This window comes from Polypterus senegalus, chromosome 11 (assembly GCF_016835505.1).
Source record: "Polypterus senegalus isolate Bchr_013 chromosome 11, ASM1683550v1, whole genome shotgun sequence".
NCBI classification, from domain to species: Eukaryota; Metazoa; Chordata; class Cladistia; order Polypteriformes; family Polypteridae; genus Polypterus; species Polypterus senegalus.
This window is the reverse complement of record NC_053164.1, coordinates 33,280,210-33,295,047: the sequence shown is the minus strand read 5'-3', so window position 1 is coordinate 33,295,047 and position 14,838 is coordinate 33,280,210. Positions and strand designations below refer to the sequence as shown.

General features: G+C 38.4%; 1 protein-coding gene across 7 annotated transcripts in view; it reads left to right on the top strand.

Moving 5' to 3' along the window:
- Positions 1-14,838, top strand: part of LOC120538818 (PH and SEC7 domain-containing protein 2) — a 114,900-nt gene that overhangs the window by 77,334 nt on the left and 22,728 nt on the right. For all 7 annotated transcript variants that reach the window (XM_039768307.1, XM_039768306.1, XM_039768308.1 and 4 more), the window contains 3 exons: positions 1,544-1,624; positions 6,099-6,211; positions 9,869-9,927. In XM_039768307.1, coding sequence (XP_039624241.1) covers positions 1,544-1,624; positions 6,099-6,211; positions 9,869-9,927 — 253 coding nt within the window. The remainder of the gene's footprint in view (positions 1-1,543; positions 1,625-6,098; positions 6,212-9,868; positions 9,928-14,838) is intronic.

Below are 14,838 nucleotides of genomic sequence, written 5' to 3'. Positions count from 1 at the left end.
GGTTGGATGATGCCTGACTGACTATTATCACTATTGTAGTCCTTTTGCTTTGAGTGTTATCAACAAAATCTATACAGAAGAACCTGAGAAAGCGCAGCATAATTGCAAGTAAGGGATATGCAACCAAATATGAAGTGTTATTTACTTTTAGATTAAGACTTACAGTATGTTTCTATACTTTTGCACACCTATAAATTGGGTGGTCTGTTACCAATGGTGTCATGTTCTATGTTGTTTAAGACATCTAGATGTCAATACCAGGAAATAAAATCAGAAAGTCTGAATTCTTTTCTCTTGCTCATGTTGTGAATCTCAAATCCAAACATCTTTTGGTCTTCACTGTCTGGTATGGCAACTGCAACACATCCGACCGCAAGTGCCTGCAAAGGATAGTGAAGACAGCAGAGAACATTATTGGGGTGCCTCTCCCTTCACTGCAGGACATATTTTACAAACGCAGTGTCCGCAAGGCCTGCAGCATTGTGTAGGACCCCTTACACCCCTCACATGGACTTTTCACACTTCTGCCATCCAAGAGAAGATACTGCAGTATCAAAGCCAGATCTGCCAGGCTGCAGGAGAGTTTTTACCTCCAAACTGTTAGACTGCTTAACACCAGGCTGCCCCCTCGGACCTTCCACACAGCCTCAACCACCTCTAAAAACAGAAATTTTATATATGAAAACCACTGTCCTGCAAAGATGAGTGTGCATGTAGAAAAGAACTGAGAATCTCATACTGACCTTTAAGGATTTTGACACTCTTGATATCCTTCTGCTATGAAACATTCTGACCTGTCATTGTTTACACACGTCTTAAACAACTATTATCATACACTGATCATTTCTGTATTATCTATATCTATTATTTATTATTTATGTATTATATTACATATCTATTGACTATATTTATGTACAGTATCTAGATTGCAAATACCATACATTGCATCAATGATTATATTGCTCACTACACGCCAATATTGCTGCTACTTCTTTGTCTTGTCTTTGCACAATGTCTTGTCTTGTTTGTGTTTTATTTTTAAATTTAAATTTTATTTTTTACTTTATTATTATTTGCACTTCATGTTGTTACACTGTGGACCCTGAGCTTTGCAATTTCGTCTACATGTAAACTTGTATATGGTTGAGATGACAATAAAGTTCACTTTGACTCTGACTTATTTTCAGTTTATAGCAAAAACAAAAGAGCTGGCCCTGCCGTTCTAATACTTTTGCATGACAATTTAAGGACCAATGTGGGGATTCATTTGTTGTGTCTCTATGTTTGCTTCTAATAGGACCTTAACAGATTTATGTTATAAAAGCTTTCTGTAAATATTTTGAATATTTTAAAGCTCACCACATTATGATTGCGATGACTTAAACTCATAATAAATGACAAAAAATTCTGGGCTTTCCACAACATTTTGGTCAAATATTAGTCATATATGTGAGCTGTTATCATTTTTGGTAATAGGGAAAGAAAATTTATTATTGTGCTACTGATTTTTTTATCGTCATTTTATTCTTTTCTCCACTAACAGCAATGACTTCAGTAAGACTGTGGCTGAGGAATATATGAAAAATTTTGACTTTTCTGGACTCACCCTGGAGCAGGCATTAAGGTACTGTAAATCTACATGGACTCTGGGATGTTCATTTGATGTTCTGCCTCTTGATGGCCCAACAAGTGCTGCAATTGAAAAAACAGGACAGGATTTGGGTCAACAGCCCACATTAGATAGGAGACTCTGTGCCACAATCTGGTGCATGGAGCCCTGGGTATACCAACTTCCAAACACATACATGTATATTCAGAGTGCTAGAGGTGTATGGGACTTTTTATCTAATAAAGTACAGTCTCTCTGCTCCCCATTTTGATGGTCAGGTATTAGGACTTTTGATGGCTCTTTAAAGAAAGTCAGGATTACAGGGACACCCAGGACTCGGTGAAGTTCTAACAGGATGACACAAACAGTTCCCTAGTCCATTGTATCATTGCCAGGCTCCCTTTTGAAGGGAATTGAAAAGGCCTTCCTGGCCACATTAAAGTTGCACTTAGAGTAAGGAGGTCTATAGGTGTCAATAGTAAGAGAAGGCAGAGATTAAAGAGGGCAGAAGAAGTAAATAGAGGGACATAAAGCTGTCTGGATTAGTGTGGAAGACCTGATTGACAAAATGAAATCCTAGTGTACACTTAAGCCGAACGTGGTTAGGTTTGTTGTTTTTTGTATTTAATCTCTAAGACCCTTCTAGTTGTAAGTTGCATTTTTAAAACATTTTCCTTTCTATTCATTGACTTTGGTCTTCTTTATTTGGGTGTGGAATCTGCTTGTCGGGCCACAGTGCTCAGTATTACATCTGTCTGATTATATTAAAAGGTGCCACGCTATCATTCTGATTATATTGAAAGGTGCCAGGCTATAACCTGCTGGTAGCCTCCGTGAGCAGTTTTTTAGATAACTATAAAGAACTACTCAGATGTAAAAGAATTTGACCACCCAGCTAATGTCCCCTCCTAAAATATTTTTGCTGAAATTCCCTTAATTCTTTTAAAAGCAACAAAGAACAGCATATTCAGACACTGACCTGCCAGCTGTTTGTTCTTAAGCAGAGAGATTTGTAAAGATGTAGAATAGTAGGTTTGAGGAGCTACACATCTGTGTCCTTGCCATCTTTTGAGAGCATTGACACCCTGCACACAAAGCTGATAGAAAGACTGCTATCCAAAAATGGTAGAGCTGTGGTGAAAAATTTGACTGTAGACCTGAAAAATGGATGGAAACTAGTAAAATTATTAAGGACTTTCCATAGCTGGCTTCTAGGGAGGCAACACCAACCTTCACACATATAGACCAGCTGAAAATTAATGATTATTATATTAAAGATTCATAACATAAAAACAAATGTAATGAAGAGGTAAAATAGGGAGAACAAAAGCAGATTAAGAAATCAAACTCTAAATGCTCCTTTGGGCCTTGTTTACACAATTTGATGTGTTTATGTGGTAAAGTGGCTCACCACTTGTCCAAGACAAACTGTCTGTAATCATCTGAATGAATGAAGTGCCACATCTCCGGTGGTTCTAGTTTATGTAATATTGCATTTAATGTTATTTATTGTGATTATTATTATTAATATTAAATTTAGGTTTGAGCTGCTTTTTAAGCCCAATGTTTTATGTTGATTATTGTGTCTGCAAGGCATCAAGTAAGAATTTTTCTGTACATTGTACATGTGACAATCAAAAGACGTTGACCTTACCCATAGTAAATCCATAAGCACTGACCCTGCTATCACTGTCTACAACTACTTCTCCATTTTTCTCATTCATAGCTCTGGCTTGTCTTCCCCCTGTTTGTTATGAATGAAGGGTTTTTGATAGTGTATGTAGGTTACATTTCTGTACTCCTGTGTGTTTCTCTCTGCCGCGCGTGTGTGTGTCTCTCTCTCTCGTGTGTCTGTGTGTGTCACTCTCTCTCTCTCTCTCTCTCTCTCGCTCTCTCTTTCTCTCTCTCTCGCTCTCTCTCTTTTGCTCGCTGCACAGGGAGAGACCAAACACGTGCGGAAATCATCGGCGCGCACAAACTGAAAGGGAAATTGGCTTGTTCGTATACCAAGTGTGTGGTCGTGAACAGATGCAAAAGTTTGGCATACTTTTTGGTCAAAACCCAATTTGTACGTGTTTGAGACGTTCGTGAACCGAGGTTCCACTGTACTGTACACTCCAGCTTTCTGTTGGATTGGCGGGGGCAGCGGGACAGGGTGATGTTTTTCAGCACATTTTGGATGCTGAAAAACTTGTCTTATATTTGAGTATATACGGTATTATGAAATCATTTTAGAAAGTAGTGTGTTGTTTGTGCTATAATCTGGCACTTTCTTAATTTTATTTTTAACAATTATGAAGAATGTTCTGGTAATTTATGTGTCTATTTTAGGGTTTTGCTACTGTAATAATTACCTTTTTTTCCTAGAAAGTGTTTAGAAATAGTAAAGTATTTATCATTATTCCATGACAACATTTTTGTTTTATACTATTTATCACTATTGTAGTCCTTTTGCATTGAGTGTTACCAACAAAATCTATACAGAAGAACCTGAGAAAGCACAGCAACCAAAAAGAAGTCGGTGTATACATTCTCTAATTTTCTGGTTTTTGAGATCCATTTCCAATCTATGGCTTTGATTTTTTGAGAAATATTTTTGGGTTCAACTTAAGATCAATTTGGCTCTTTGATTATAACTTGACTTTTGACGCGGATTTATCTCCTAGTCCTCTCTCATTCAATGTTTTTCAGTCTCCTTCAAGACAGAACAGTTTCACTACAAGATTGATTTGTGTTTTAGGTTTTTTTTTTGTTGTTGTTTTTGTATACTGATCTTTGACCTCAGACGTTTCAGACTTTTTCCTTGTTCTCTTGATGACTGGTTTTGCCTCAAAATCTCTTCATCCTTTGTTTAAATGTTTTGCTAAATCCGTGGAAGCCATCCACTCCTGTACTTTCATGCTGTTAGAAATTTTGTTCAGTTTTGTTTATGAACATTGAGTATATTTTTTCATACTTTTGTACATATGTTTTTGTTATTTTTGTGATATTACTGTGTGGCCATCTTTTTTTTATTTGTTTTATGTAGATATTGTCCTTTTACATGGCAAACACCATTTTGTCAGTATGTTGCATGGTGACTAAGCACATACCATTTGATTCGTCATGAGATCATGGAAGATGGTAGCACACTCCAGGAATGCATCCATATATTAAAGTCAAAATCTTTGTGGAGAACTTCTATCATAGTTTTTTTTTTTTTTTTGGATTTCTGGTTAGAATTTTGGTTTGTTGAATCATTGCTCTAACCTGAACTAGCTACTTGACTTTTCTTTGCCACAGACCTTTTATAAGATCACTTGTCTCTGCCGTGCTCTATGATAAATTGATAAGTTCAATAGGGTACTTCATTAGTCCTTTTCAAGCACAATGCATTCCAACTCATTTCCTGATTCCATGGCCAACGAGCCCTACTCTGAGACAGTTTTATATTTGCATCACTTTTACTCCTGGGTGAAGCTTTGGAAACAGTTTTGGCATTAGAGAAGACTCACTTTGGCTAGACAGCCACCAGGCTATAGGAGGAAGAAATGTCTGATGTGACACATTCTTCTAATGCATGTCTTCACCTGGCTACATTCTGAAGATGGTAACACGGTCCCTTTGGTTCCACTCTGGGACTATGTGCTGCAGCCTTGTGGATTTGAAGAAAATGGCTGGCCTTCTGCTAGTCTCCTTTGTTTACAACCTTACATAAGAAACATATCAAGTCTAGTCAATAGTGATGATCAAAATGATTCACACGATTTTGAATTTCCACCAAAACTCAATATTTCACTTTACAAATAAATTTTCAAAATAAATTGTGTTTCTTCTCCAGGAAAATTCATGCAGTTCACACAAGGTGAAACAGTATTTAGTTTCTGTCTGGAAGTATTTATATGCATTAATTCTTCATGCATCTGCCTGTCATTCAGGATTTAATTAAAGATCTCTAGTAAAAAAAGTGTGCATTCCCTCAGCTAGGGTAAGGCAATTAATAGGTAGTGGTGGAGTGATTGGCACTGGTTGGTAATTGTTAGGTAACAGTGGAGGGGCTGGCACTGGTTATCTTCTGGATGTTGAATTTTCATGTGAGAAAACACAGTAATAAACATGATGGCGAGTTTTGGTGTGTCTTCAGGTGGAAAATATGCCCCATTTCACACTTGCTTAAAAACGTTCCACACCACTCCATGGTGATATGAATAAGGAGCATAATTTGAATTGATTTTACTGGTGTCAGATGGTTTACATGCTTTATGCAGCTGCAGAAATGAGCACAGACAAATATGAAAGTGTGACCAAGGCTTTAGGGAGCAATTTTTCTTGCATTCCACCTAGAAAACAAAAACTTTAAAATCCCAAAAACTCTTTAGTAAGGTTCACATTGCACAATTGTGAAGTTCGCCTGCTGAACTAATTTACTGTCAGTATCATGAAACCCCCAATCCACCTGCCTCTGCCATTGGACCACATGTGAAATGTAACGTATTATTTTGTTTTTCAGATCATTTTTGAAGGTAATTGTGCTGATTGGGGAGACCCAGGAAAGGGAGAGGGTTTTGCAGCATTTCTCCGTCCGCTATCATACCTGCAATCCAAACTCCTTCAATTCTGCTGGTAAGTGAGCTACAGCTTGTTCATAAACAGTGAGTTGTTAGAAATGTGAGTGTTTTGGAACTCAACATCAAAACAGCATCAATCTGAATACATTTAAAAATGTTCCCACTCCTGTAGGCCTCTCCATGTCCATTCTAAATGCATCTGTATTCAACCACAAGATTTAACTTTACCGCACACCCATCACTTGTTTAATCGTGTTTAGGACTTTATCCTGTCACCTACCCCATACCTTGGATGCCTGTTCATATGTTCATTTAGAGACACAATTCTTATCTTCAATTAAATAATTCCTGATCCCACCTAGTTGCCTTGAGATGTAGCTCTTCTTGAATTAATTCCATTTATTAAGCCATTAAGTACGTCTTTGATCTTTGGTGACGTCCCATCCAGCCCTTATACTAGACAAAGGATCTCCGTTTCACCTTCCACTTGGGATGGCAGAAATATGAAGAGATCTTTACAATTTATGAATGAGGTTTATAAATTGCCAAATGTCTACATTAAATAGCTTTTCTGTTGTGATTCAGACATGGTGATAGACAATAAACCAATTTAATTATAATTTACTAGCCAACATCTACCGTAGCATATGGCGATGTAAAAATAGGAACGGAAAACGGTGAGAAAGGAATTCAGAAATCAAGTAGAAATAAATGCTTCTTGAAAGACAAAGTGTGCATGTAGAATTTCCGGCCAAGCAGGATTAGGCCTATATGTGAATGTGATAAATAAATCAGGCTTTCCGAATTTACATACTATTTTACATACTATGGCCATGGCATCCTGATAGTTTTGTTGCATGTATCTTGGATTTCCTGGAAATGTGGACGGTAATATGATCATTTTGCCTACACGTGCCTTGTTATTTTCAGCGTTTGCTTGCAGTGCGTCTGTATTCAAACATTGTATTTTTCCACGCGCAGATCTTGTTGCTGTAATCTGAAATAGTTGAGATGCGCGCCCTCTGTTTATCTACGACGTACTGTTGGAATAGTTTGTCGCTGGAGTGCAAAATACTAAATGTATTCATCATTGCTAATCTGTATGCGTAAAATTGGCATTGAGTAAGCCTTATTCGCTTGGTGGTTCTTTTATCGGGAACGTGTTGTAAATCTTTCTGCCAGCCAATGTCTCCGTAAGGGTATAAAAGTGGGTAAACTATTGGATCGCAATTCATATTGAGCATGGAAATCTGTTTACAGGGGTTGCGTATGGGATAGATGCAAATGTCCATTTCGGCAGGAGGTTCGCCATCTTCTCCAACGAAAATCGCTGCAATGTCGGGGCATTGTATCGTCGTAAATCCTGTCTAGGGTTTTCCTTGAAAACCATTCGTACAGATGCTGTTGGGTTGGACTGACCGATTTCATGCATGTGTTTGTATGATTTAGCGAAGGGTTTGATGGTTCTGAGCATGGAATCTAGCTGGAGAAGTACATTTTCGCTGCATACAGAATTTGCTTCATTTTGTAAGCGTACTGCAGTAGCTTGTGCTGTGTCAAAAACATACAATTGTCCATATCCTGGAGAGGTAGAAGTGTTAGCGTATAGTGGAGAGATTTGGTGATAAATTTGCCTGTGTATTTTAAAACAGTATGGTCCATGGCCAGGAGGTTGAGTTATCTATGCACCGAAGGAAGCAAACACTAGAGAAGAGTTGTATTCTCAAATGTGTTCACGATCATTTTTAGCTTCTGATGTTTGCTGTGTAAGAAGCGTTTTTAAGACACAGGTGGCTCCCGCAAAGGTGGTAAAGCTACTTTACCGTTGTGGCAGCACCTCAAGTACTTGTTGGATGTATTACGCTCAGCAGGCCAGTATGGTGCATGACATGGAAGACGACGAATAGGAATCGAGAAATGCCGTGTCGGCTGCGTGTGGACGGGACCAGTTTTAAAGTGGAAGCAGGACGAACCAGAAGAGAAATATATACAAGAGATTTATAAAATAAGGATAATACTGGATTGATATATGCAAAGCTAGGATGGAGCAGACATTGGCCTTTGGGTACTTTCGTGATAACTGGCGCATAGAATGGTCCATCAAGGTGAATTACAGTCACTTTTCCTGATGACTAAGCTGTGAAACATGTACCCAAGAGTATAGGATTTGCTAACAAGAGCCTCATTTAACTGTTATTGATGCTGCATGATCAAAAGGAGGGAGACAAATGCTAAAGGCTAGCTTGCTTTCTGAGAGAAATTCATATGTCCAGTTCTAGAAACATCTTTTGAACTACTTAGTCACACATTTAATTCCTCTGATCTGAAGGTTAAAGCAGTAGTCACAGATGCCATGCCTAAGGAAAACATGGCAACATATACACCCATAGATCAATTACAGGCAACACTCTAGCTAGTAAATATCTAGTTTTTCCAGTCAGAAATGTTCCTTAGAATTGATAGACAAGAAGATCCACATACCTTCGTCATTAATGTGCCTCCTGGCAACAACTGAAATTACCCTGTTTACAACCAAACCGCTTTACTCATTTACTGATTTGTTTAAATAGACTCCTTACCTCTTCAACATAGCTCAGTCCTTTCTGTTTCAATTTTTTAATCCTTGTTTGTTGTTAGCATTAAGTTGGCTTTTTAACCAATATTTGTTTCAGTGAACACTCTCAGTAAAGCCTCTGGTTCACCTGACAATTTCAGAAAATTCTGAATTTTTACCAGAGCTTGTTCATTTTTGATTGCAAACTATGTGGTTTCATGTTCATTTTGAACCTCTGCTTTAATTGATCCACTTTTTACTTTGTCTCTTCCTATGGACTATCAAGTTTGCAAATATGAAGACATCATACAATATTGAAATTGATTCTTATTTGACTGAGCGTAGAGCAAAAGTCAAACATCTTGTGTGGTTTATGTAACACTGGGCCTTTCACCAAAATATGATCTTCTGAGACAGCTGTATTAATATAACCTAGCCTGAGATACATGTAGAATATCAAATAATTTAACAATTGAATTTAGTATGGGAGTTTGCATGTTCTCCCCGTGTCTGCCTGGGTTTCCTCCAGGTACTCTGGTTTCCTCCCACAGTCCAAAGACATCCAGGTTAGGTGCACTGACGATTCTAAATTGTCCCTAGAGTGTGCTTGGTGTGTGTGTATGTGTGTGTGTGTGCCCTGTAGTGGGCTGGCACCCTGCCTGGGGGTTTGTTTCCTGCCTTGCACCCTATGTTGGGTGGGATTGGCTCCAGCAGACCCCGGTAAACCCTGTAGTTAGGGTATAGCGGGTTGAATAATGGATGGATGGATGGAATTTAGTACAACAATTTGATAAGATTTAATGCAGATTGAAAGCATCAGAGTTTAGATAGATAGATAGATAGATAGATAGATAGATAGATAGATAGATAGATAGATAGATAGATAGATAGATAGATAGATAGATATGTGAGGCATTATTTAACAGACAGACAGACAGACAGACAGACAGACAGACAGACAGACAGACAGATAGATAGATAGATAGATAGATAGATAGATAGATAGATAGATAGATAGATAGATAGATAGATAGATAGAAAAAATCAGCAAGAACAACCTCAAATACACACCAAAATTACAAAAAAGAAGGAAACTTCTAATCTTGCTAAATGTTTATGGTGTTACATAGTAACCATAGTATTGTGTCTTTCTTTCAGATGCTGTCCTCACACTCACCTGTGCCCTTATGCTGTTGAACACAGATCTTCATGGCCAGGTAGGAGAACACAACATTTATGAAATCTCTTGAGGACAAAACTCACTATTTGAACTGCTTCTAAGTTAACATGTTATTCCTTTTATTCAGGTCTGTGTCTTACACTTAAGTTATGTGGTAGTTAGCATGTTTCTCATGGTTTTTTTTTAGTTTATGTTATACAATATGGCAGGCAGGGTATTAGCATAAGATCTCTCTCTCTCTCTCTCTCTCTCTCTCTCTCTCTCTCTCTCTCTCTCTCTCTATCTCTCTATCTATCTATCTATCTATCTGTCTGTCTGTCTGTCTGTCTTATAGTGCCTTTCTTTTCTGTTTATCTTTCTAATTACATTACCGGTGGATGTACATGAATGCCATGTAAAGCATTATCAGAATATTATCATATATTACACAGTGTATATAATTGTATATATGTTGCATGCTAAGTATACTTTTTATTTGTTCATTTGTTTATTTGTTTGTTTTGTATTTTATTTTTGTTGTCTGTTTGATGGAGACATTCATGAAAGAATGTCATCATGCTATGCGCAAATGATAATAAACTTGACTTGATTTGACTTGAATGAAAAATGGGGCCGAAAGTGAATAAAGACTAATAACTAATTACAGAAAGCTTACACAAGAGGGCAGGAAATATTCAGGCCTTCCTTTTGAATACACCATGAAATAATGACATAATATGCCACAGCATTCTAACTCCTTCCAGTTCAATGTAGTTCGGTGACTTGTCCCAGCTATACTGGGCACATTGCAGGAGCCACCTCTGGATGACATGCCAGTCCAATGCAGAAGTAAGAATCATTCATGAGTTTGAAATACCTGCAGATGGAATTAAAGAAATGGTGATTAATTTGACTAGGTTTGATGTGAAAAGCTTTGGAGGTCATAGTATTAACACAACCATCTCGATATTTTTTATACATTTCCTAATCATCACAGTGCACAAGTAGAAAAATCAATTTTTGTTTTACTCTTCCCCATTAACATCTGGTCAGATCTGTTAGCTAAAGCAATTAAATTAAAGGACATATTCACATCAGATTAAAATATAATTAAAATATCTAGAAGCACAAAATACTGTAAAACTGCAATATGACATAACATTATCAAATCCACTTAATCCAAATATTCCCGAAAACGGCCAACGTTTCTCATAATGAGCCAATATTCACTGAATACAAAATAATTAAAAATGGGAAGTCGTGGTGCAAGCAATCATAAGATGTCACAAACGCTAATATCCCACCAGAGAGGTTGATATACAGAGAAAACAGACAGGGAGTCCATATTGTTCAATATATCACAGTTAGTGTGCGATCTGTTTCATCTTCTGTTCAAAGCCACGCAGCTGCTAACTCCACGGGTGTTGCTTAAGTATGACATAGAGAACAATGATTTCTCTATCAAATCCAAAAGCAGTAGTTGCAGAAATATATAATCATCTGGGAACATCCTAGAAAAACTGATGTGTTTTAGGAAAAAGTGTCCTCTCCTTCAAAGTGCAGACAGTCTAGAAACAAACACTAGAATGAAAAATGTAAATGTAATATCACAGCCATGGCTAGGTCACATTTAAATGTGTTTTGAAAGAGTTAAATACATATGTAAATATACAAAGTAAAATTAGATTTAAATATGAGCCACAGGAAGAGACAGAAAACCATCTGAGCAGTTGAAGATTTTCTAGGAAGTAGGCATGCACAGCCTCATTAACCTACTATGAATAGGCCTCCTTTTGCTCTCAAAACAGCCTCAGTTCTTGGCATGGATTCCATAAGATGTTGGAAACATCCTTTTGAGATTCTGCTCCAAGTTTACATGATTGCAATACACAATTTCTGCAAATTTACCAGCTGCATGTTCATGATGTGAATCCCCCTTTCCTCCACATCCCAAAGGTGATCCAACACTGAAGTTGTTGTCACGTTCATGAAACCAGACTTTTGCTTTGTGACATGGTGCATTATCATGTTAGAAAATGTTTAAATTGTGTCTTTGAAGGGATGCACATGGTCAGCAGCAAGACTAAAATTAACAGTGGTATTCAAGTGATGATTGGTATTAAGGGGCCCAAAGTGTGCCAAGAAAACATTCAACACACCATTACGTCACCACCACCAGCCTGGACTTTCGACATAAGGCAGGTTGGATGCATAGATTTATACTTTTGGAGCCAGATGCAGACCCTTCCATCTATCTGCCTCGGCAGAAACTGAGATTCTTCAGACCAGGCTACATTTTCCCAGTTTTTAACTGTCCATTTTTGGTAAGCCTGTGTCAACTTTAGCCTCGACTTTCTGTTCTTGGCTGACAGGAATGGAACCCGATGTGGGTTTCTTGCCCATCTGCCTCAAAGTTCAACATGTTGTGCATTCTCAGATGCTTTTTTGCTCACCACAGTTATAGAGAGTGCATATCTGAGATGGTGTAGGCTTTCTGTCATTTCAAACCAGTCTGGCCATTCTCCTCTAAACCTCTCTCATCAACAAGGTGTTGTGGTCTGCAGAACTGGCACCATTCTGAGTAAGCTCTAGAGACTGCTGTTTGTGAAAATTCCAGGAGAGCAGTAGTTGCAGAAATCCTCTAAACAGCCTGTCTGACACTAACAATCATGGCATGGTCCAAATCCCTGAGATCACACATTTTCCCATATGATGTGAACATTAACAGAAGCTCCTGACCAAAATCTGCATGATTGGATGGATTGTACTCCCGGCACATGATTGGCTGATTAGATAACTGCATGTATAGACAGGTGGACAGGTGTTCCTAATAATTTGTTTATTGAGTGTATTTGTATGTGTTAGATATTTCACGGTTTGGTAATTTACTTATAATAAGAGATTAATTATATACAGGTGCAAAATGCACTGCACAACAGTTTTTTTTAAAAGTCTTACTTCCTGAAAAGTTTTTGCTGATTGTGACAGGTACCTACTGGGTATGCACAAGTATAGTTTTGGTTTTACTGCAACACGTAAGAACTCTGAGAAATAGACATTTATATGTTTACTGACAATAACACATTTAGTCATGTTTTTCGCATAAGCTATTAAATTCAAAAGAATAAAAAGTGTTTTGCTCCTGATTTTCTTTTGTATTCAATGTCTGGTGCATCACATTGCAGTGTGTAACAGTAGTCAGCAAGTATTGACGGATTCCAGTTGCCCTGGTATCGTTTCTCCATAGTAGCAATGTCCTGGTGAAACCTTTCACCGTGTTTGTCACTGACAGCACCGAGATTTGCGGGGAAGAAGTCCAAGTGTGAGTGAAGGAAATGAATCTTGAGTGACATGTTGCACTTCATTGTCTTGTACGCTTTGAGAAGTTTGTCTACCAGCTGAATGTAAAATTGTTAACAACGTCTTTGAAGGCTTTCCAGGCAATTTTTTCCAGCCCAACTAACAGATCTTCAAACCGCTTGTCACTCATAACATGTCTGATTTGGGGGCCAACAAAAATGCCCTCTTTGATCTTGGCGTCAGTTATTCTTGGGAACATCTGTCTTAAATAACGAAAACCTGCGCCTCCCTTGTTCACTGCTTTCACGAAATTCTTCATGAGCCCCAGTTTTATGTGAAGAGAAGGCAAAAATATCTTTGCTGGGTCAACATGTAATTCATGTGCCACATTTTTCTGTCCTGGAACTAACTTTTTATGGAGTGGCCAGGTCTGTCGAGAATAGTGCGACTCTTTGGCACGGCTGTCCCAATCACAGTACTTTGTATAGCCGAGCTGCAGTCCTAGTAGCAGAGCAACAACTTTAAGATCTCCACAGATGTTCCAGTTGTACCTGCTATACTGGACGTGCTTTAGCAACAGTTCCATATTCTCATGCGTTTCTTTCATGTGTGCTGCATAGCCAACAGGTACTGAAGGATAAACGTTGGCATTGTGTAGCAGAACAGTTTTCAGGCTTAACATTGACGAATCAATGAAGAGATGCCACTCTTCCGTTTTGTAATCACAACCCAAGGCCGAGAACAATCCTTCAATGTCACAACAGAAACAGAGACTGTCGACTTGTGCGAAAAATTCAGTTATATCATGATGTAGGGCTTGAAACACAGAAATTTTCGTACCTGGTGACAGAAAACACCATTTCTGCAGTCTCGAACCCAGCAGCTCGGCTTTTGCTTTTGATAGACCCAAATCTCTGACCAAATCGTTCAGTTCAGACTGTGTTATCAGATGTGGAGTGCCTGATGAGCATGGTTCAAAATCCGGGTCAATGTCACTGTTAGTACCCTGCGTTGCAGTTTCTTCATCTGGTTCATCTAAGGTCCAATCCTCTGGTGATTTCGGAATTGGAAGACTGTCGTCATGTGGCACGGGTCTCATTGCTGAAGGCAGATTAGGATATTGACTTCTTGTTTTTGGCAGAGAAACCAGACACATTAGTCAAACAGTCTGTCACAGTCTCGCCATATCATCGGAACAGCAAACGGCATCGTGTTTCTGAGGCAGGATATCAGATTGACAGCACAAGTCACACAGCAAATCTGAGGTGGCCATTCCTTGTCTTGATCACCAGTTTTGCAGCTGAAATACAGATGATAAGCTTTTTTCACAAGAGCAGTCATCCAATGTCTCTGAGGCGTAATTGTATATTCGCCACAGAGATAGCAGAATGTATCGCGGTTGTTACGACATTGACGTGACATATCGCCCGACACCACAATGTCCATAGCATCAAGCTTACTTACTGTTATATTGCTGCAGATGCAATACTTTGCAATACTGATACTATACATACACACGGACTATCTACAGGTATATAAACCAAATGAGCAGGATCAGTGTAATGAAGTCACCTTTATAGCATGCTGAGACAGCGTCAAGCTCATTCAGACCTGCCCGGGATGTCAACTTCCACAGAAAAGCTTCCAACCTGGCCTGATTCCACGACCT